Here is a 24,672-nt window from a genome sequence, read left to right on the forward strand (position 1 = left end):
GCACGGACGGAGCATCTCATCGTCGCATCATCCGCGGACAAAACGCGCTCAGGTAAAATCACGTCTGACTTAAACACGCGGTGCTTGTGCCGGACACTCGGACTCACGCGGGGATGTTGGACACGACGCGCGTGGCGGTGTTTGATGGGAACAATAGCGCTACGTGCACGTCACGTCACAGGGTCACGTCACGTCGAACGAACAATGCGCAGGCAAAGGTGGAATACGCGTGAAATCCAGTGTTTGCGTGACGTCCTGGTGCTGTGCGGGGCCGTGTCCGTCTGCGGGGTTCTGTGCGTGTGTTTGGGGCGTGAACCATCAGGCCTGGTCCGGACTACGCACTTTGGCACGAGCCGCGGGACGGACGATGAGAGCGGTGTTCTGTGTGACCGTGACCAGTGCGTCCTGACCAGTGCGTCCTGACCAGTGCGTCCTGACCGGAGCCTGGCGTGTCCACTCTGGGTCTGGATGATGTGGTTGTGGCGGATGTTTTTGTGCGATGCGTAAAATGGAGACTTCAATGTGCCATGGCCGCCGCCCGCGTCACGCTCTACGTCACGTTCTGTCCAAAGAAACCTCCAGATCCTCCTGACCCTCCAGACCCTCCTGACCCTCCAGATCCTCCTGACCCTCCAGATCCTCCTGACCCTCCTGACCCTCCTGACCCTCCAGATCCTCCTGACCCTCCAGATCCTCCTGACCCTCCTGACCCTCCAGATCCTCCTGACCCTCCAGATCCTCCTGACCCTCCTGACCCTCCTGACCCTCCAGATCCTCCTGACCCTCCAGATCCTCCTGACCCTCCTGACCCTCCAGATCCTCCTGACCCTCCAGATCCTCCTGACCCTCCTGACCCTCCTGACCCTCCAGATCCTCCTGACCCTCCAGATCCTCCTGACCCTCCTGACCCTCCTGACCCTCCAGATCCTCCTGACCCTCCAGATCCTCCTGACCCTCCTGACCCTCCTGACCCTCCAGATCCTCCTGACCCTCCAGATCCTCCTGACCCTCCTGACCCTCCAGATCCTCCTGACCCTCCAGATCCTCCTGACCCTCCAGATCCTCCTGACCCTCCAGATCCTCCAGATCCTCCTGACCCTCCAGATCCTCCTGACCCTCCAGATCCTCCTGACCCTCCTGACCCTCCAGATCCTCCAGATCCTCCTGACCCTCCTGACCCTCCATATCCTCCTGACCCTCCAGATCCTCCTGACCCTCCAGATCCTCCAGATCCTCCTGACCCTCCAGATCCTCCAGATCCTCCAGATCCTCCTGACCCTCCTGACCCTCCAGATCCTCCTGACCCTCCAGATCCTCCTGACCCTCCTGACCCTCCAGATCCTCCTGACCCTCCTGACCCTCCTGACCCTCCTGACCCTCCAGATCCTCCTGACCCTCCAGATCCTCCTGACCCTCCAGATCCTCCTGACCCTCCTGACCCTCCTGACCCTCCAGATCCTCCTGACCCTCCTGACCCTCCAGATCCTCCTGACCCTCCAGATCCTCCAGATCCTCCTGACCCTCCTGACCCTCCAGATCCTCCTGACCCTCCTGATCCTCCTGACCCTCCTGACCCTCCTGACCCTCCAGATCCTCCTGACCCTCCTGACCCTCCTGACCCTCCAGATCCTCCAGATCCTCCTGACCCTCCTGACCCTCCAGATCCTCCTGACCCTCCAGATCCTCCTGACCCTCCTGACCCTCCAGATCCTCCTGACCCTCCTGACCCTCCAGATCCTCCTGACCCTCCTGATCCTCCTGATCCTCCTGACCCTCCTAACCCTCCAGATCCTCCTGACCCTCCTGACCCTCCAGATCCTCCTGACCCTCCTGACCCTCCTGACCCTCCTGACCCTCCAGATCCTCCTGACCCTCCTGACCCTCCTGACCCTCCAGATCCTCCTGACCCTCCAGATCCTCCTGACCCTCCAGATCCTCCTGACCCTCCTGACCCTCCAGATCCTCCTGACCCTCCTGACCCTCCAGATCCTCCTGACCCTCCAGATCCTCCTGACCCTCCAGATCCTCCTGACCCTCCTGACCCTCCAGATCCTCCTGACCCTCCAGATCCTCCTGACCCTCCTGACCCTCCAGATCCTCCTGACCCTCCTGACCCTCCAGATCCTCCTGACCCTCCTGACCCTCCAGATCCTCCAGATCCTCCAGATCCTCCTGACCCTCCAGATCCTCCAGATCCTCCTGATCCTCCAGATCCTCCTGACCCTCCTGACCCTCCTGATCCTCCTGACCCTCCTGACCCTCCTGATCCTCCTGATCCTCCTGACCCTCCAGATCCTCCTGACCCTCCAGATCCTCCTGACCCTCCTGATCCTCCTGATCCTCCAGATCCTCCTGACCCTCCTGACCCTCCAGATCCTCCTGACCCTCCTGACCCTCCAGATCCTCCTGACCCTCCAGATCCTCCTGACCCTCCTGACCCTCCAGACCCTCCTGACCCTCCTGACCCTCCTGACCCTCCAGATCCTCCTGACCATCCTGACCCTCCAGATCCTCCTGACCCTCCTGACCCTCCTGACCCTCCAGATCCTCCTGACCCTCCTGACCCTCCTGACCCTCCAGATCCTCCTGACCCTCCTGACCCTCCAGATCCTCCTGACCCTCCTGATCCTCCTGACCCTCCTGACCCTCCTGACCCTCCTGACCCTCCAGATCCTCCTGACCCTCCTGACCCTCCTGACCCTCCTGATCCTCCTGACCCTCCTGACCCTCCTGACCCTCCTGACCCTCCTGATCCTCCTGACCCTCCTGACCCTCCTGACCCTCCTGACCCTCCTGATCCTCCTGACCCTCCTGACCCTCCTGACCCTCCTGACCCTCCAGATCCTCCTGACCCTCCTGATCCTCCTGATCCTCCAGATCCTCCTGACCCTCCTGACCCTCCAGATCCTCCAGATCCTCCTGACCCTCCTGACCCTCCAGACCCTCCTGACCCTCCTGACCCTCCTGACCCTCCAGATCCTCCTGACCATCCTGACCCTCCAGATCCTCCTGACCCTCCTGACCCTCCTGACCCTCCAGATCCTCCTGACCCTCCTGACCCTCCTGACCCTCCAGATCCTCCTGACCCTCCTGACCCTCCAGATCCTCCTGACCCTCCTGATCCTCCTGACCCTCCTGACCCTCCTGACCCTCCTGACCCTCCAGATCCTCCTGACCCTCCTGATCCTCCTGACCCTCCTGACCCTCCTGACCCTCCTGACCCTCCAGATCCTCCTGACCATCCTGACCCTCCAGATCCTCCTGACCCTCCTGACCCTCCTGACCCTCCAGATCCTCCTGACCCTCCTGACCCTCCTGACCCTCCAGATCCTCCTGACCCTCCTGACCCTCCAGATCCTCCTGATCCTCCTGATCCTCCTGACCCTCCTGACCATCCTGACCCTCCAGATCCTCCTGACCCTCCTGACCCTCCTGACCCTCCAGATCCTCCTGACCCTCCTGACCCTCCTGACCCTCCAGATCCTCCTGACCCTCCTGACCCTCCAGATCCTCCTGACCCTCCTGATCCTCCTGACCCTCCTGACCCTCCTGACCCTCCTGACCCTCCAGATCCTCCTGACCCTCCTGATCCTCCTGACCCTCCTGACCCTCCTGACCCTCCTGACCCTCCAGATCCTCCTGACCATCCTGACCCTCCAGATCCTCCTGACCCTCCTGACCCTCCTGACCCTCCAGATCCTCCTGACCCTCCTGACCCTCCAGATCCTCCTGACCCTCCTGACCCTCCAGATCCTCCTGACCCTCCTGATCCTCCTGACCCTCCTGACCCTCCTGACCCTCCTGACCCTCCAGATCCTCCTGACCCTCCTGATCCTCCTGACCCTCCTGACCATCCTGACCCTCCAGATCCTCCTGACCCTCCTGACCCTCCTGACCCTCCAGATCCTCCTGACCCTCCTGACCCTCCTGACCCTCCAGATCCTCCTGACCCTCCTGACCCTCCAGATCCTCCTGACCCTCCTGACCCTCCAGATCCTCCTGACCCTCCTGATCCTCCTGACCCTCCTGACCCTCCTGACCCTCCTGACCCTCCTGACCCTCCTGACCCTCCTGACCCTCCAGATCCTCCTGACCCTCCTGATCCTCCTGACCCTCCTGACCCTCCTGACCCTCCTGACCCTCCTGATCCTCCTGACCCTCCTGACCCTCACGCTGGTGCTCCTCTCCGTGATGTGGGAGACTCGTGGGCTTCATCTGGGAACAAATTGTGTTCAGAGTTTTCAAATATGTTCAGTAAATATAAGGCTGTTTTTCTCCTTTTCCGCACGAGGTTGTTTACTGTGTAGACTTCTGTCACCTTCACATTTGTTCAGGATGTGGAGGAGGTGGAGGAGGTTCTTTTAACATAAAAAAAGAACATCAGAAATATGAATAATATAACTTTGTTACAAAAAAATTATAAATTAAACAAAAGACATGAGCATGTTTCTCTGTTGTTGTTGTTGGTGGTGGTGGTGGTTTTACTACTTCTTAAAATATTGCTGTGACCCTAATGTTAAACCTCCCTCTTCTTCAGTGTTCCTGTCACATGACTGTCATTAATGACACTGTCATTAATAACAGTGTCATTAATAACAGTGTCATTAATAACAGTGTCATTAATAACAGTGTCATTAATAACAGTGTCATTAATGTTATTAATGACAGTGTTATTAATGACACTGTTATTAATGACACTGTCATTACTGTTATTAATGACAGTGTTATTAATGACACTGTTATTAATGACGGTGTTATTAATGACACTGTTATTAATGACAGTGTCATTAATGACACTGTCATTACTGTTATTAATGACAGTGTTATTAATGACACTGTTATTAATGACGGTGTTATTAATGACACTGTTATTAATGACAGTGTCATTAATGACACTGTCATTAATAACAGTGTCATTAATAACACTGTCATTAATAACAGTAATGACACTGTCATTAATGACACTGTCATTAATAACAGTGTCATTAATAACAGTGTCATTAATAACAGTAATGACAGTGTCATTAATGACAGTGTTATTAATGACACTGTTATTAATGACACTGTCATTAATGACACTGTCATTAATGACACTGTCATTAATGACACCGTTATTAATAACAGTGTTATTAATGACACTGTTATTAATGACGGTGTTATTAATGACGGTGTCATTAATAACAGTAATGACACTGTCATTACTGTTATTAATGACACCGTTATTAATGCATTATTAGTTTGTGAGGTGCAGGTCACACGTTTGGGGGCGGGGCCTGTGTGTCAGGTGGGAGTGACTTGTTTTGTTGTTTGTGGCGGTCTCTGGGCGGGGCTAAGAGACGAGGTTGTGACATTTACCTGTTCTGAGGGTTCTGTCGCCGTGGTTACGGCCGACAGTAACCAATTCTGTTCTGGATATAACGCACTAAACTTGCATTTATGACTGAAAAGAGAGATGTTACATTGGTTTAATATTTTGTGGAATTTAAATAATAGTTCTAACAACATTTAATCCAAATATTCATTGGACTTTCTTTCACTTTCACTGGTAACGTTCTTACAGCCGGATCACAGAAGAAGGAGCTCAGATCTCTAAAACGTCAATGATAAATATGAGATTAAATATAAGTTCTAGAAGTGCATGAGTTTTAGAATCATGGAGATTATTGTCCCACAAACGAAACAAAAGTAATAAGAATTGGAATAAAAGTACCCCTTAAAAATAGTCAAGATACAAAGGGATTTAAATGGTCCAGTTTCCAAAAATAAAGCAGCTTATATTGCGCTGCATGATTCATTCATCTGCTCGTGCTTATGGAGCCTTTAAAACGCTCAACATTTCAGAATCAAAATGAACTGTTTGAATTTCCAGGGTGGAAATGTCAAGTTTTCTTTTGTATCTCAAAGGGTGAAAATCACATTATTTTATAGTCTCAAATGTGTATTTGAGCTTCACAAAAAGTTGAATTTGTGGTAATGATTATGTCATATATATGAACCTTTGTGGACTCAACATTTCTGTATTTATTAAGTAAAACCTAAAAATCTGGATTTTTCCTTAATCAAAACTTGTGTGTACATCACAAGCACCTGTTACATTATATATTACATATGTTTTTTTTGTCTACGCCACAAGTTATTCCCGCAAAGACAAACTCTTTCTTTCTTTTCCTTGCTCGTGTCTCCTTCTCTCGCCCTCGCAGCGCTCCTCACTTACGTTTAAGCCACAATGTTCTCACCTGCTCATATGGAACAGTTCATCTTTAGAGAAACTCTTGTATTTCAAAGCAAAAGTCATTTTAAAAATAACTCTTGAATCTTTAACTTGTTTTCTTTCAGTTTTGTCTTTGTCACATCATATTTTCCTTTTTTGCTTAATTTGTCTTGTCAAAACCTGCACTTTTACGTCTTTTTGATCCAGTTCAGATTTTGTTCAACACAATGAACGTTTTTGTAAGAGCATCGCATTTGACGCTTTAATAGTTGTTACATTTGTGTGAAATACTTGATCCTCTTTTCTATTTAACATTTATTTGACAAGACAAAATATGAATAAGTCATTCTTATTTACAATGTTGAGAACAGCCAAGAGGAGAAGGAAGGAACCCTGTCACATGACACGTCCATGACACTTGTGTGACCTGCTCTCTCTCCTTCAGCTCCACCGCCATGACAAAAGAGGAGGAGCTTGTGACGGAGCGACAGGACGAGGAGGCGGTCCTGAGGAGTGAGGACGAGGCCGAGCAGGAGGACCCGGAGGTGGACCGAGACGAGCCGGACGACACGCAGGCAGATCCGGACCAGGAGGACAGGGACCCGCCGGAGAACGGGGACACGCAGCAGGAGGACGGGGACATGCAGGAGCTGGAGGACGAGGGGGACGTGCCAGAGGAGCAGAGTCTTCCTGAGTACGTCCCTGTGGACCCAGGACAGGAGCGACGCCGGCCCAAAGTGCACCCGTCCGCTCTGGCGCCCCTGCCCAAAGACTACGGTGAGAAACAGCTTCGTTCTCAGCATCAGTGTTTTCTTACCGTCATTTATGCATTTATATGAGACTCCAGCATCTCTAACTCCAACACAGGCATTGTCATAAGGCCTTACCAGATATGAAACAGTTCAAAGTCCTCCATGTCCCCTACACGAGGAGTTTGACATAACTCATATCTTATTCCCCCCCTCCATTCCCTATTAAGACAGGTGAAGAGTTTTTGTTAACAAGAGTTTTTTGTTTTGTTCATAAGAGTTCTATTAAGAGTGTGTTTTTTGAAACTTCCTATAATCTGTCCTTTCCTCCTGTTCTACTGCAACAACCACATTTCCCCTTGTGTGATATTAAAGGATTATCTTATCTTATCTTATCTTAAGAACTGAATCTTGAGTTTTCAAACTTTCGAAAGAGCTTCTTCATCCAGGAGCTTTGTCACAGCTGAGACAATGTCAAGACGTCCAGAGGAAAGGTTGAACCAGCCGTGTTTTATCTTCCTAAAATAAAAAATAGACTAGTCCAAGTCAGAGTCCACTTTGCATGGTTGAGTTCTGGACTGTTTGGTTGAGTTCTGGACTGTTTAGATGAGTTCTGGACTGTTTGGTTTGAGTTCTGGACTGTTTGGTTAAGTTCCGGACTGTTTGGATGAGTTTTGGACTTTTGGATGAGTTCTGGACTGTTTGGTTGAGTTCTGGACTGTTTAGATGAGTTCTGGACTGTTTGGTTGAGTTCCGGACTGTTTGGTTAAGTTCCGGACTGTTTGGATGAGCTTTGGACTTTTGGATGAGTTCTGGACTGTTTGGTAGAGTTCCGGACTGTTTGGTTGAGTTCTGGACTGTTTGGTTGAGTTCTGGACTGTTTGGTGGAGTTCTGGACTATTTGGATGAGTTCCGGACTGTTTGGTTGAGTTCCGGACTGTTTGGTTGAGTTCCGGACTGTTTGGTTGAGTTCTGGACTGTTTGGATGAGCTCTGGACTGTTTGGTTAAGTTCCGGACTGTTTGGATGAGTTCTGGACTTTTGGATGAGTTCTGGACTGTTTGGTAGAGTTCCGGACTGTTTGGTTGAGTTCTGGACTGTTTGGTTGAGTTCTGGACTGTTTGGTAGAGTTACGGACTGTTTGGTTGAGTTCTGGACTGTATGGTTGAGTTCTGGACTGTTTGGATGAGTTCTGGACTGTTTGGTTGAGTTCTGGACTGTTTGGTTGAGTTCTGGACTGTTTGGATGAGTTCTGGACTGTTTGGTTGAGTTCTGGACTGTTTGGTTGAGTTCTGGACTGTTTGGTTGAGTTCTGGACTGTTTGTTTGGATGAGTTCTGGACTGTTTGGTTGAGTTCCGGACTGTTTGGTTGAGTTCCGGACTGTTTGGTTGAGTTCCGGACTGTTTGGTTGAGTTCCGGACTGTTTGGTTGAGTTCTGGACTGTTTGGTTGAGTTCCGGACTGTTTGTTTGGATGAGTTCTGGACTGTTTGGTTGAGTCCTGGACTATTTGGTTGAGTTTGGGACTGTTTGGTTGAGTTCTGGACTGTTTGGTTGAGTTCTGGACTGTTTGGTTGAGTTCCGGACTGTTTGGTTGAGTTCTGGACTGTTTAGTTGAGTTCCGGACTGTTTGGTTGAGTTCTGGACTGTTTGGTTGAGTTCCGGAGTGTTTGGATGAGTTCTGGACTGTTTGGATGAGTTCTGGACTGTTTGGATGAGTTCCGGACTGTTTGGTTGAGTTCTGGACTGTTTGGTTGACTTCCGGACTGTTTGGTTGAGTCCTGGACTATTTGGATGAGCTCTGGACTGTTTGGATGAGTTCTGGACTGTTTGGATGAGTTCTGGACTGTTTGGATGAGTTCCGGACTGTTTGGTTGAGTTCCGGACTATTTGGTTGAGTTCTGGACTGTTTGGTTGAGTTCTGGATTGTTTGGTTGACTTCCGGACTGTTTGGTTGAGTTCCGGACTGTTTGGATGAGTCCTGGACTGTTTGGTTGAGTTCCGGACTGTTTGGATGAGTCCTGGACTGTTTGGTTGAGTCCTGGACTGTTTGGTTGAGTTCCGGACTGTTTGGTTGAGTCCTGGACTGTTTGGTTGAGTTCCGGACTGTTTGGATGAGTCCTGGACTGTTTGGTTGAGTTCCGGACTGTTTGGTTGAGTCCTGGACTGTTTGGTTGAGTTCCGGACTGTTTGGATGAGTCCTGGACTGTTTGGTTGAGTTCCGGACTGTTTAGATGAGTTCTGGACTGTTTGGTTGAGTCCTGGACTGTTTGGTTGAGTTCCGGACTGTTTGGATGAGTCCTGGACTGTTTGGTTGAGTTCCGGACTGTTTAGATGAGTTCTGGACTGTTTGGTTTAGTCCTGGACTGTTTGGTTGAGTCCTGGACTGTTTGGTTGAGTCCTGGACTGTTTGGTTGAGTTCCGGACTGTTTGGATGAGTCCTGGACTGTTTGGTTGAGTTCCGGACTGTTTGGTTGAGATCCACATGCACATGTGCAGGGTCTTCGCTGGTTTTCATACAGCTGTATTCAGTTGAACCCTGTGTTGTCCTCTCTGTTCTCCGCTCTGGTTCTAAAGCTCATGTTGGAGAGCGGGACATGAACGAGCCTGAATAAGGTCAAAGACTGAGGAGAATCACAGTCCTGCCCACGGCCTGTAGAGGGCACTGGAAACACTTCAAGTTTATTTGGATATATTAAATATAGTCATAGTAATTTGACATTGTATTGGTCAATCACTGATTGTCTTGGTTGCTCTGACCACATGCCACTCTCTAGTCATGTGATACAGTGAAATCTGCCTAGAAACAGAAAACTGAGGGTGAAAACAGGCTCCAGGTTTCCCTCTCTGTTGTTTCATGCACACGTTTAATGTCATAAAAAAGGCCTCTTGTCTGTAAAATAGAACAAACACAATCACTTTAAACTCTTTCTATCTAATATAGTAATTATATTGTCATGTGCAGTTTAATGAACATTATTGACCGTTACTTGGAAACCATACGCAGAATTGTTGTGCCATTTCACTCTCACCGTAAATGTTCATTCTGACCCATAATGCAACACTCCTAGCACTGAACTGAACTCCTGTCTTGTAATAATATAATATTATTACATAATGTGTCGACATTTGTGTGCTTTTAACATTTGATGATTTTTAGGGTATGTATATATATATATATATATATATATATATATCATTTTTATCAAATGTCACACTATGACATAACACAAACACAGCGTATATTATATCCCATTAAAATACATTTTGTGATCATGTTTTGTTTAACTTGACTTTAACATTTAAACATTTCATAAATGATGTGTAAATCTTCCAGCTCTGTTGTTGTTGTTGTTGTTGTTGTTGATGCTGTGGCTGTTATTGGTTTGGGACGAGGGTCTGAGTGTGCTTGTGTTGCAGCCTTCACCTTCTTCGACCCCAATGACCCGGGCTGTCTCCAGATCCTGAGCGACCCCCAGACCACCATCCCAGAGCTGTTTGCCATCGTGAGGCAGTGGGTCCCTCAGGTGCAACACAAGATCGACATCATCGGCTCTGAGGTAGGGGCCCTCACGCATTATACTGACTTACTGTCCTGTCGGGCTCTAGAGCGAAAAGTACAGTCCAATCATTTCCATAATTGAGCACTGTTAATTGCCGAGTTAATGTCAGTGTATAAATGCTGATACTGCTAAGAACGAACTATAATTTCATGTTCTCTCTGAACAGCTGCAGGAATGGAACACATAACTAGTGGAAGTCCTCATTTAGTGGCTTTTCTTGCTTTTGTGGCTTTGTTGTGGTGATGATTGTAACTTGAATTGAGAGTCCCGCCCCTTTATGTTCACACTCACAGCCTCTGTCAGTGTCTGAGCCTCTTCTCCAGTCGTGCCATGAGCTTCTGTCTGATGCAAAGCCAGCACTGATGCACCCGTATGACCAAGCCTCTTTCTTTATGAGACCAACGATGGGGGCCACTGTGCTAAAATGTGCACATGAAATGATTGTAACATCAACCACAAAAGTAAATCATTCTCCTTAACTCGTTTGGAAGATTAAGGGTGAGACACTAGAGGCAAAACTATTTTTTATTTCTTGTCATTTTGCTCTCTCAGTAAATAATCTTACACCTTTCAAGTTCTTTTATGATTCTACTGAAACCACATCATCCATAGATCGCTCTGGAAGGCTCTTTTCTCATGTTTCACATCAGGATCTGTTCTCTGACATTGTATTTTCACAAGCGGGCTGCAGGGGGAGCTAAAGTCAAGTTCTGCTTTCAATCTACAACATAAGTTCCACATTGAGAGCTGAAATGGACACTTTCGAATTGATAATTATTGACTTGCTTGTTTTGCAAAATAACAATTCAATTCAATATATTTTTGTAATTGTGATAATTCTTTCATTTCTAAACTTTTATCCCAAACACTTAACACACAAGCTCCCTTCTTGTTCTGTAAAGCACTTGGAAATACTTTATGATTCTCCAAATACTTTTGCCGTGTCAGATCCTGAAGCGCGGTTGCCACGTGAACGACCGCGATGGGCTCACGGACATGACGCTGCTGCACTACAGCTGCAAGGCCGGGGCTCATGGCGTGGGTAAGAGCTGCTGTGGACGGAGGTGCAGAGTGTGTTCATGTGTTTTCATTCTCCCGCCCAAAACTACCTGCTGGACCCGTGTCATTCTTCATAATAAGAAAGACTTTATGTTCATTATTAGTTAATCAGAGAAACTAATAATGAACCTCGTCTTGTACAATGGAAAATAATATGTCTGTTTGCCGTAACCCGACTGACCAGGTATAAAACTAGCCGACTGAAAAAAAAATATCCGCATTTTGTCAAAATGACGCCAAATTCTTTTATTTGTCTTATATTTCTCACCGACCGTTCTTTTCAAACGCACCGTGTTGAACAATTTTATAGCATTGGTCAATTTATCTATCTTCCCAAGGAGCAAATAACACATTGCACCCGTTTACATTATCGGTCCTCCATATGCTTCTTTACAGAACAGACCATGCAGGTGTTGCCACCGCTCATGTCGTTCTTCATCATTGTGTCAATTTCATATTAAATTTGTCCTGCGCACTTTTGCGCTTTGCATTCTGGGACAGAAACACGCCCAGCAGTGTAATCACAACAAACATGGCGGCGCCCGTGTCCCCCGCATGTTCCCCCCGCTCGCCTTCGCTACCAAAATAAAGGATAACGCCGTACAAAAGGTCAATTTTAGATTATTCTATTGAAATATCTTAAACTCAGGAGATTTAGTCTCCCGATCGGGTTTATCGAGACGTTCTCCATCATTGACTGTTGAAGCCTGACCCCTGGACTGTAGAAGCCTGACCCCTGGACTGTTGAAGCCTGACCCCTGGACTGTAGAAGCCTGACCCCTGGACTGTTGAAGCCTGACCCCTGGACTGTTGAAGCCTGACCCCTGGACTGTAGAAGCCTGACTCCTGGACTGTTGAAGCCTGACCCCTGGACTGTAGAAGCCTGACCCCTGGACTGTTGAAGCCTGACCCCTGGACTGTTGAAGCCTGACCCCTGGACTGTAGAAGCCTGACCCCTGGACTGTTGAAGCCTGACCCCTGGACTGTAGAAGCCTGACCCCTGGACTGTTGAAGCCTGACCCCTGGACTGTTGAAGCCTGACCCCTGGACTGTTGAACCTGACCCCTGGACTGTAGAAGCCTGACCCCTGGACTGTTGAAGCCTGACCCCTGGACTGTAGAAGCCTGACCCCTGGACTGTTGAAGCCTGGCCCCTGGACTGTGGAAATCACTGTAAGAAAAATACACATTCTATCATAAGATAAGGAGCATATTATACTATATATATATATATATATATATATATATATATATATTATACTATAGATCAGTGTGATGGCAAAATGTACCAATTGCTGGCTCAATTATGAAACATTTATTTTATTATTTAAATGCATCCCACATATGAACATTATGTTATGTTTATATGTCACACAAAATGCCATTTCTTATGCAGAAGTTAGGTTTTTAGTTACTGAGCCATATTTAAAAACAAATATTCACATTATTATTTCATGCAAATAATAATGAATAAATAATGTGAATATTGTGTGTGTGAAAGACCTACGGCACATACATGCTGACGTGCTCTTCCCTCTGCACCTCTGCACAGGGGAGCCAGGGGCCGCGCTGCGCCTCACCTCACAGCTCATCGCTCTGGGGGCCGACGTGAGCCTGAGGAGCCGCTGGACAAACATGAACGCTCTGCACTACGCCGCTTACTTCGACGTGCCCGAGCTCATCCGCGTGTTACTGCGAGAGGCCAAACCCAGAGGTACTGCAGTCGGACACAAGCACGGGGCCCCACCACTCACCTGGGGCCTCAGGGGAAGGACTGGCTCACGTAGGAGAACTGCTGACAGGACGCGCCTTAAGATGATTCCCTCTTACATTTTAGAGTCAGTGATCTCAAGTGTTTGGTGACATTTCATCAGTTTATTCAATATGTATGATTTATTATTGCAGCTTAACTGAATATATTGTTTATATTTTATTGTTTACATTTTAAAGATGCGTAGATCATTTGAACCTGAACTTTTTTAAATCCTTTCAGCCTAATTAAGTCTAATTCAGAATAATTCTATGGTAGAATTAGCTGTTTAGCTGTCAGATTACAGCGTTGACCTGGTTTATTGTTCAAATCTCTGTAAATACTGGGCCTTCTACATGAAACAAAAACAGGCTCAAAGCTCCACGTCTCAAGTGAAACGATTGATTGTGCCTCTTCCAGCAGTACATGTTGAACATCAGCACTTGTCTGTCCTCAGTCCTGAACTCCACCTGCAGTGACTTCCACAACGGCACGGCCCTCCACATCGCAGCCTCCAACCTGTGCCTGGGGGCCGCCAAGTGTCTGCTGGAGCACGGGGCCAACCCCACCGTCAGGGTACGCTCCAGCACAGCCGACACCAACACAAGCGTTTGGAAATGTAGAAATACACAACAGAATGACCTGATGCTCATAGATTCAGGATTGGTTGGTTAAAGAGACGTCGTGTGGAAAATGCAGATGCAGCTTTATTGCTCTTTTCCCCTCGTTACCACAGAGTTTCTTTAGTTTACATCTTTACTTTGCTCATGTGCAAGGTCATTTTCAGATTGTTACACTGACGCTGGTGCACTGCGGTCTGTATTTGACACTGCACAGATCCGTGTGGTCACAAGAACACTCCTCTAATACTGCTGAACTGACCGCTGCAGTGTCCGGCAAGAGTACACAGCAGATTCTTTCCTCTGGACCGCACATGGAGTCAGTGGACTGCCAGCGTGAGGCTCGTGCTCAGACAATTCCTGTTTTCCCCCACCCCCTATCCCTGCCCACTTCCCTGTACTTAATTTCATTTTTTAAGTTTTAGAACAAATAACAGAAGAAAAAATCTAAACTTAACGAAACCTGAGCATGTCAATGAAAATCTCAAGGCGTGAAAATGCAAACTCCAACATAAATATCACAATAATTTCATTTATCCTCTCCATATTCAGATGTTTTTCCTCGTGTCAGCCACAGTTTCTCCAGCAGTTCACATTTCCCTGTGAGTCACTTTGATGGTGTCACACTTTTCCAACAGAACATGGGATTCTGTGCTTCTCCACTGGGAGGAACTTTTTTATGCATTTGTATAATTTAGATATTGTTTGATTTATAAGCTTTAACATATATTTCAGTCAGAGGTGGGCTTTGGTTAGTGCAATGTTTTGGTTGTAATAATTCCTTACTTAAAATACCTATAACGTTTTGTTAAAAATCTTACATATATAAAATCTCTTCAAATCTGCTAGAAATCCTTTTTACCTTTTGTTTTCCAGACTTTAAATCACAATTATGTCATATCTATGTTCAGTTCATGTCTATGAGGAGGTGAAGAGGAGGTGAAGAGGAGGTGAAGAGGAGGTAGAACAGGAGGTAGAACAGGAGGTGAACAGGAGGTGAACAGGAGGTGAACAGGAGATGAACAGGAGGTGAACAGGAGGTGAACAGGAGGTGAACAGGAGGTGAACAGGAGGTAGAACAGGAGGTAGAACAGGAGGTGAAGGTGAACAGGAGGTAGAACAGGAGGTAGAACAGGAGGTAGAACAGGAGGTGAACAGGAGGTGAACAGGAGGTGAACAGGAGGTGAACAGGAGGTAGAACAGGAGGTGAACAGGAGGTAGAACAGGAGGTAGAACAGGAGGTGAACAGGAGGTAGAACAGGACGTGAACAGGAGGTGAACAGGAGGTGAACAGGAGGTAGAACAGGAGGTAGAACAGGAGGTAGAACAGGAGGTAGAACAGGAGGTGAACAGGAGGTAGAACAGGAGGTGAACAGGATGTAGAACAGGACGTGAACAGGAGGTGAACAGGAGGTAGAACAGGACGTGAACAGGAGGTGAACAGGAGGTGAACAGGAGGTAGAACAGGAGGTGAACAGGAGGTAGAACAGGAGGTAGAACAGGAGGTGAACAGGAGGTAGAACAGGAGGTGAACAGGAGGTAGAACAGGAGGTGAACAGGAGGTGAACAGGAGGTGAACAGGAGGTAGAACAGGAGGTGAACAGGAGGTGAACAGGAGGTGAACAGGAGGTAGAACAGGAGGTGAACAGGAGGTAGAACAGGAGGTGAACAGGAGGTGAACAGGAGGTAGAACAGGAGGTGAACAGGAGGTAGAACAGGAGGTAGAACAGGAGGTGAACAGGAGGTGAACAGGAGGTAGAACAGGAGGTGAACAGGAGGTGAACAGGAGGTGAACAGGAGGTAGAACAGGAGGTAGAACAGGAGGTAGAACAGGAGGTGAACAGGAGGTAGAACAGGAGGTGAACAGGAGGTGAACAGGAGGTGAACAGGAGGTAGAACAGGAGGTGAACAGGAGGTAGAACAGGAGGTGAACAGGAGGTGAACAGGAGGTGAACAGGAGGTAGAACAGGAGGTGAACAGGAGGTGAACAGGAGGTAGAACAGGAGGTGAACAGGAGGTGAACAGGAGGTGAACAGGAGGTAGAACAGGAGGTGAACAGGAGGTGAACAGGAGGTGAACAGGAGGTGAACAGGAGGTAGAACAGGAGGTGAACAGGAGGTAGAACAGGAGGTAGAACAGGAGGTAGAACAGGAGGCATGACAAATTCAGGTTAAAGACTTTTGGCATAAAAGCAGGATTAGGTTTGAACAAACTCTCAGATGTAGTAAAGTGTAGTAAAGTGTAGTAAAGTGTAGTAAAGTGTAGTAAAGTGTAGTAAAGTGTAGTAGTAAAGTGTAGTAAACTGTAGTAAAGTGTAGTAAAATGTAGTAAAATGTAGTAAAATGTAGTAAACTGTAGTAAAATGTAGTAAAGTGTAGTAAACTGTAGTAAACTGTAGTAAACTGTAGTAAACTGTAGTAAAGTGTAGTAAACTGTAGTAAACTGTAGTAAAGTGTAGTAAACTGTAGTAAACTGTAGTAAAGTGTAGTAAACTGTAGTAAACTGTAGTAAAGTGTAGTAAACTGTAGTAAACTGTAGTAAAATGTAGTAAAATGTAGTAAACTGTAGTAAACTGTAGTAAACTGCAGTAAAGTGTAGTAAAGTGTAGTAAAGTGTAGTAAAGTGTAGTAAACTGTAGTAGAGTGTAGTAAAGTGTAGTAAAGTGTAGTAAACTGTAGTAAGGTGTAGTAAACTGTAGTAAACTGTAGTAAAGTTTAGTAAACTGTAGTAAAGTGTAGTAAAGTGTAGTAAACTGTAGTAAACTGTAGTAAAGTGTAGTAAAGTGTAGTAAACTGTAGTAAAGTGTAGTAAAGTGTAGTAAACTGTAGTAAACTTTAGTAAAGTGTAGTAAACTGTAGTAAAGTGTAGTAAACTGTAGTAAAGTGTAGTAAACTGTAGTAAACTGTAGTAAAGTGTAGTGTAGTAAACTGTAGTAAAGTGTAGTAAACTGTAGTAAACTTTAGTAAAGTGTAGTAAAGTGTAGTAAACTGTAGTAAACTGTAGTAAAGTGTAGTGTAGTAAACTGTAGTAAAGTGTAGTAAAGTGCATGACACGTCGACAGACAGGGCGTGTCTGTCACTCACACTTGGCAGTGAAGGCGTTTCAGCTCTGATGATGGAGCGTTCAGCTCTGATGATGGAGCGTTCAGCTCTGATGATGGAGCGTTCAGCTCTGATGATGGAGCGTTCAGCTCTGATGATGGAGCGTTCAGCTCTGATGATAGAGCGTTCAGCTCTGATGATGGAGCGTTCAGCTCTGATGATGGAGCGTTCAGCTCTGATGATGGAGCGTTCAGCTCTGATGATGGAGCTTTCAGCTCTGATGATGGAGCGTTCAGCACTAGTGTCAAACCCAGAGAGATCAGGCTCCTTGAGCCTGGCCTTTGTGAGCCTCTCATGGATGGTCAGATAAAAGGTGCTGACCAGACGTCACAATGACGGGCACGGGCTCTGAGCTTACGCACCTGTCCTCAAAAGCGCTCCACATCCCATCGGATGCATTAGGAGTAGAAACGGCCCTGTCATTTTGAAGGGTGTTTAATGATATTGTCCGGGAGAGCAGGGGCCTCTCAGGGGCCAGACCCAGAGAGTGTGGAAGATCTCCCTCATGCTTGTGCCACAGGTGACTGGATAATAGCTGGAATATATCTATATACATCTAGTACATCGCAGGCCCGTGGGGGCCACGCCCCTGGGGGGCCACGCCCCTGGAGAGAGCAGCAGTGATAATAGGAGGACATGTGGTCACTCGTGTGCCAATGCGTCCAGACTCAATGGTGCGCTCTGATTGGTCAGAGAGTAAAACAGGGAGCTCTGTGTAGCACAGTGGCCTCCATCATTCGTAATTGTAAAAGAATTGGATCCACCAAGACTCTTCCTAGAGCTGGGCCTGGCCAAACAGAGCAATCGGGGGAGAAGGGCCATTGTGTTCCTGGTCACCTCCTGAAAAGTCTCCAGAATGGCACCGCTAGGCACTTGGGCCAGTACCATCCGTACAGTGAAGCAGGGTGGTGGCATCAACATGCTGTGGGAACGCAGCGCTGCACAGAGATACAGAGAGGTCATCTGGACCTCAGGCTGAGGCAAAGCCAATGACCATAAGCACCACCAGGAGAACAAAGGAGTGGCCAGAGGAGGGGCCCAGCCAGAGCACAGACGTGAACACCTCTGAGATCTGCAGAGGCGTGAGAACCGAACGTACTGTAGTTCTGCAAAAACAAATGGGAGGAACAAAAACAGGTGTTGCAAGTTTGTAGCATTGAGTCTGTTGTGTTTTTAGTTTTTAATCAAGACTAAAATAATTGAGACAACCTTTGTTTCACGTTCTCATTGTGGTGTGTTGTTTGTATGAACTTCTGTTTTAGATTAAGGCTGTAACATGACTAAATGTGACACATGTGAATACTTTCTGGATGCAAATACTGATCTATTCACTCCTTTTGGGTGTTTATTTGTCCAGTGTAAAGGCTCTTATAAAAAAGGAGTAAAATTACATTCTAATAAAACACTTAAGTTTTAATAGTTTTGCTACCAGGCTTAAATTAGAAAAACTATTGTAAATGATGTGCATTTATATCTTTGTCTTATATTGTTGCCTCTCTTGGCTTCTGTAGACTCTGGCTTTAGTGACAAAAGCTCCTCCACTGGGGAATGTGTGAGCAGCTTTATGAAACCAAACTCTCTGAATGAGGACGTTAATGACATAAATGGACTGAAAACACCTTTACATAGGTTTGTGTTTTTGCAGTAGCCGAAAGATCAAATTGAACTGACCTAATTTTGCCTCTAAAATTGTCACCATTATTATTTCTTTGCTAAATAATCTTCACATCCCTAATCCTAACTTCAGCCGCATGAATGTCATTGTTCTTGTCTATGTGCAGAATGAGCGTGGGCAGGTGCCGGCCGAGGTGGTCCCGGACCCCATGGACATGAGTCTGGACAAGGCTGAAGCGGCGCTTGTGGCCAAAGAGCTGCGCCAAATCCTCCAGGACGCGGTTCCTCTGAGCTGCAACTTACCACGAGTCACGCTGCTCAACTACGACAACATCCCGGGCACGCTCATGCTGTCCTCCCTGGGGCTGAAGCTGGGCAACCGCGTGCTGCTGGACAACCAGAAGGTCCACACCCACTCTGCTCTGTCTGACCTTCTCCTCTGCATTCTCTGCTCCGTTTGACCTTCTCCTCTGCGTTATCAGCTCCATCTGACTGTGGCATGCTCTTGTGTTCAGGTGGGCACTCTGCGGTTCTGTGGCCCGACAGAGTTCGCCAGTGGCCTGTGGGTGGGTGTGGAGCTGGACGAGCCCGAGGGAAAGAACGATGGCAGCGTGGGTGGGGTGCGTTACTTCATCTGCCCCCCCAAACTGGGTAAGCCTGACCTGCATGACTGTGGTGGACAGTGCCAGGGCTCAGAAAAAAAGAAACATTCATTAACTTTACAAGCCAAAATATTATAATATTTTTAACTGCACATCATTTCTAATTTAATTTATTGGCTTTAATTTTATTCACACGACTCACACGGCTCACACGGCTCTGAGGCTCTGATGCTGTGTGTTTCCTGCTCTGCTGTGTGTCTGGGAGTCGCTCGCACACACAGAGGGTCAGTGCAGTTCCAGTCAAAGCCCGACCAGGCGCCTCTGTCCACTCATGATGTTGAAAATATCCATTTCACCTGGAGAGACTCAGACAACACAGAAAGGACCGTTAACAAGCTTTATTATGTGTTTTTTTTTTTTGGCGCTCAGACCCCGGCGGAAGACGTTGAGAGGATGATGAGGATGAGAGGGATGCAGAGGAGGAGGAGGGGAGGTGGTGGGTCGCAGTACGGTCTGAAGCGGCCGAGCCAACTGAGTGAGGGTTAATATGGGACCAGCTGTGCGCTGGGAGCAGAGGAGGTGCAGAGGAGGTGCAGAGGAGGTGCAGAGGAGGCGCAGAGGAGGTGCGCCGTGCCACGGGGAGGAGTAATTTGGGTGCGTTGATTGAAGATGGGGAGCAGGTGCGAGGGGCGATGTCCTGTCCTTAGACCCTCCTTCTGTCCTTAGACCCTCCTTCTGTCCTTAGACCCCCCTTATGTCCTTAGACCCTCCTTCTGTCCTTAGACCCCCCTTCTGTCCTTAGACCCCCCTTATGTCCTTAGACCCTCCTTCTGTCCTTAGACCCCCCTTCTGTCCTTAGACCCTCCTTCTGTCCTTAGACCCCCCATCTGTCCTTAGACCCTCCTTCTGTCCTTAGACCCTCCTTCTGTCCTTAGACCCCCCTTATGTCCTTAGACCCTCCTTCTGTCCTTAGACCCTCCTTCTGTCCTTAGACCCTCCTTCTGTCCTTAGACTCTCCTTCTGTCCTTAGACCCCCCTTATGTCCTTAGACCCTCCTTCTGTCCTTAGACCCCCCCTTCTGTCCTTAGCCCCTCCTTCTGTCCTTAGACCCTCCTTCTGTCCTTAGACCCCCCATCTGTCCTTAGACCCTCCTTCTGTCCTTAGACCCTCTTCTGTCCTTAGACCCTCCTTCTGTCCTTAGACCCTCCTTCTGTCCTTAGACCCCCCTTATGTCCTTAGACCCTCCTTCTGTCCTTAGACCCCCCCTTCTGTCCTTAGACCCTCCTTCTGTCCTTAGACCCTCCTTCTGTCCTTAGACCCCCCATCTGTCCTTAGACCCTCCTTCTGTCCTTAGACCCCCCATCTGTCCTTAGACCCCCCCTTCTGTCCTTAGACCCTCCTTCTGTCCTTTGACCCCCCCTTCTGTCCTTAGACCCCCCATCTGTCCTTAGACCCTCCTTCTGTCCTTTGACTCTCCTTCTTGGCCAGGAAAAACTACAAATACCTCCATGGGAAAAAGTAGAAACCTGGAGGAGTTCCATGGTGAAAGGAGAGATCTGAACTCTCACAGGAGGACAGGAGGACAGGAGGACAGGAGGACAGGAGGACAGGAGGACTGGGTTATTGTAGTTATTGTAGTTGTAATTTATGCCTTTTATCTTTACAATGCTACAGTCCTTTGCAGTGCAAGGACCATTAGCGACATTTTGAGGACTATTTACCATTTCAAATATAACTCATTTAGTTTTCTAAATCTTGAAACATGTTGCGCTGTTGTAATAGTTTCCCTTCATCTTTAGGAGCCTGGGTTCTGAATGAACTATTTACATTTTCCCCAAAACGCATTATTTGATTCTGAGCCATTTGTAAAAAAGAGGATTTTTCCAGTGTGAAAATAATGACTCAAACTAAAGTCCAGTTACATGACAAAAAAAGAACCTCCAGGTGTTTTTTTGAAGCACTCAATTTGAAGAACTGATCAGATGTTCTTAAACTGTTTCTGTTACAGGTATTTTTACTCCAGTCTCCAAGATCTCCAAAGCTGAAGTCCAGACGCCTTCGTCCGTCACGTCCACGCCCCGCACGCCACACATGGACCTGGCCTCTCGCCTCGCCGCCAAGATGAAGAAGGAGAAGGACAAGAAGGAGAAAGAAAAGGACAAATGTAAGAGTCAGAGCCAGGAGGACGAGGGCAGGTTCGACAGGTGCAGGTTCGACAGGTGCAGGTTCGACAGGCGCAGGTTCGACATGCGCAGGTTTGACAGGTGCAGGTTTGACAGGCGCAGGTTCGACAGGCACAGGTTTGACAGGTGCAGGTTTGACAGGCGCAGGTTTGACAGGCACATCTTTAAAAAAAAACACTTTATTGTTTTATACCTATAAACTCAGTGACAGGTGAAAGGACAGTACATGATGGAGTGATGGGACTCTGCTGGTGGAAGGTCAGGTCAAGCTTGTTGCCGTAGAGACGCTGATGTTTGTATGATGCTGTGAGCAGCTTCCCTCATCTGGGGCCTCATTTCTAAAGCTGCTTGTGCACTGCCCAGTGCAGAGGGCCCCACTTCTTTTGACAAAGCGTGTCACTTGGACGGATGATACTGGCGTGACCGCAGTGGTGACCGCAGCGGTCACCGCTGTGTGGTCTGACCGCGAGAGAGTCAGCACTAAAGTTTTAAATTGTCTCCAGTGAAGAGCCTTGAGAACGGATGTGCGGATCGAGCGCCACAAAATGCATACAAAATGTACACAAAATGTACACTTGAATTTGAGGGCTTGAAAATCTATGCATTAAATATTTAATAGGTGAAATTTGAGAAACATGAGAACGTTGGTTATATTAACCTATTATTTATTGGTCAATATCTGATGTGCGTGTGTGTGTGTGTGTGTGTGTGTGTGTGTGTGTGTGTGTGTCTGTGTGTGTGTGTGTGTGTGTGTCTGTCTGTGTGTGTGTGTGTGTGTCTGTCTGTGTGTGTGTGTGTCTGTGTGTGTGTGTGTGTGTCTGTCTGTGTGTGTCTGTGTGTGTGTGTGTGTGTGTGTGTGTGTCTGTGTGTGTGTGTGTTTCTGTCTGTCTGTCTGTGTGTGTCTGTCTGTCTGTCTGTGTGTGTGTGTGTGTGTGTGTGTGTGTGTCTGTCTGTGTGTGTGTGTGTGTGTGTGTCTGTGTGTGTGTGTCTCTGTGTGTGTGTCTGTCTGTGTGTGTGTGTGTGTGTATCTCTGTGTGTGTGTGTGTGTGTGTCTGTGTCTGTGTGTGTGTGTGTGTATCTCTGTGTGTGTGTGTGTGTGTGTCTCTGTGTGTGTGTGTTTCTGTCTGTCTGTCTGTGTGTGTCTGTCTGTCTGTCTGTGTGTGTGTGTGTGTGTGTGTGTGTGTCTGTCTGTGTGTGTGTGTGTGTGTGTCTGTGTGTGTGTGTCTGTCTGTGTGTGTGTGTGTGTGTCTGTGTGTGTGTGTGTGTATCTCTGTGTGTGTGTGTCTCTGTGTGTGTGTGTGTGTGTCTGTGTGTGTGTGTGTGTTTGTGTGTGTGTGTGTGTGTGTCTGTCTGTGTGTGTGTGTTTGTGTGTGTGTCTTGTGTTGTAGGGCAGAGGAAGAAGTTGTCCTGTGTTCCTCCGGAAGGGGGCGTGGCTGAGCTGGGAGACCACGTTCTCGTTGCTGGACAGAAGTTGGGAGTCGTGCGTTTCTATGGAAAGACAGAGTTTGCACCAGGTAATGACACTTTGACCTTCGGGCTTAGCCAGAAATGAGATGTTGGACGACCCTCCAAAAATGTGGATGTGCCCAAATATGACATTATGAAATGGTGTTAACCTATAATGACACTACAATAACACTACAATGACACTATAATAACACTACAATGACACTACAATAACACTATAACACTACAATAACACTACAATAACACTACAATGACACTACAATGACACTACAATGACACTACAATGACACTACAATGACACTACATTAACACTACAATAACACTATAATAACACTACAATAACACTACATTAACACTACAATAACACTACAATAACCCTATAATAACACTACAATAACACTACAATAACGCTATAATAACGCTACAATAACACTACAAGAACACTATAATAACACTACAATAACACTATATTAACACTACAATAACACTATAATGACACTATAATAACACTATAATAACACTACAATAACGCTACAATAACACTACATTAACACTACCATAACACTACAATAACACTATAATAACGTTACAATAACGCTACAATAACGCTATAATAACGCTACAATAACACTACAAGAACACTACAATAACACTACAATGACACTACAATAACACTACAATAACACTACATTAACACTACAATAACACTATAATAACACTACAATAACACTACAATAACACTACAATAACACTATAATAACACTACGATAACACTACATTAACACTACAATAACACTATAATAACACTACAATAACACTACAATAACACTACATTAACACTACAATAACACTATAATAACACTACGATAACACTACATTAACACTACAATAACACTATAATAACACTACAATAACACTACATTAACACTACAATAACACTACAATAACGCTATAATAACACTACAATAACACTACAATAACACTACAATAACACGATAATAACACTACAATAACACTACATTAACACTACAATAACACTATAATAACACTATAATAACACTACAATAACGCTACATTAACACTACAATAACACTACAATAACGCTACATTAACACTACAATAACACTACAATAACACTATAATAACACTATAATAACACGATAATAACACTATAATAACACTACATTAACACTAGAATAACACTATAATAACACTACAATAACACTACATTAACACTAGAATAACACTACAATAACACTATAATAACACTACAATAACACTACAATAACACTACAATAACACTATAATAACACTACGATAACACTACATTAACACTACAATAACACTATAATAACACTACAATAACACTACAATAACACTACATTAACACTACAATAACACTATAATAACACTACGATAACACTACATTAACACTACAATAACACTATAATAACACTACAATAACACTACATTAACACTACAATAACACTACAATAACGCTATAATAACACTACAATAACACTACAATAACACTACAATAACACGATAATAACACTACAATAACACTACATTAACACTACAATAACACTACAATAACACGATAATAACACTACAATAACACTACATTAACACTACAATAACACTATAATAACACTATAATAACACTACAATAACGCTACATTAACACTACAATAACACTACAATAACACTACAATAACGCTATAATAACACGGATCGCATCGAACACATTCTTTCT

The 24,672-nt window shown here is 46.3% G+C and overlaps 1 protein-coding gene across 1 annotated transcript in view; it reads left to right on the top strand.

Moving 5' to 3' along the window:
- The window catches only part of clip3 (CAP-GLY domain containing linker protein 3), a 31,340-nt gene continuing 6,668 nt past the window's right edge, over nucleotides 1–24,672 (top strand). The window contains exons 1-10 of the mRNA XM_072460029.1: nucleotides 1–52; nucleotides 6,657–6,988; nucleotides 10,379–10,518; nucleotides 11,470–11,563; nucleotides 13,132–13,293; nucleotides 13,787–13,905; nucleotides 18,832–19,068; nucleotides 19,180–19,315; nucleotides 21,275–21,430; nucleotides 22,838–22,963. Of these exons, the coding sequence (XP_072316130.1) occupies nucleotides 6,667–6,988; nucleotides 10,379–10,518; nucleotides 11,470–11,563; nucleotides 13,132–13,293; nucleotides 13,787–13,905; nucleotides 18,832–19,068; nucleotides 19,180–19,315; nucleotides 21,275–21,430; nucleotides 22,838–22,963 (1,492 nt within the window). The 5' untranslated portion in view covers nucleotides 1–52; nucleotides 6,657–6,666. The remainder of the gene's footprint in view (nucleotides 53–6,656; nucleotides 6,989–10,378; nucleotides 10,519–11,469; nucleotides 11,564–13,131; nucleotides 13,294–13,786; nucleotides 13,906–18,831; nucleotides 19,069–19,179; nucleotides 19,316–21,274; nucleotides 21,431–22,837; nucleotides 22,964–24,672) is intronic.

Source organism: Eucyclogobius newberryi, unplaced genomic scaffold, assembly GCF_026437365.1.
Source record: "Eucyclogobius newberryi isolate DKJ021-1_F unplaced genomic scaffold, fEucNew1.0.hap1 SCAF_10, whole genome shotgun sequence".
In the NCBI taxonomy this organism is placed as follows: Eukaryota; Metazoa; Chordata; class Actinopteri; order Gobiiformes; family Gobiidae; genus Eucyclogobius; species Eucyclogobius newberryi.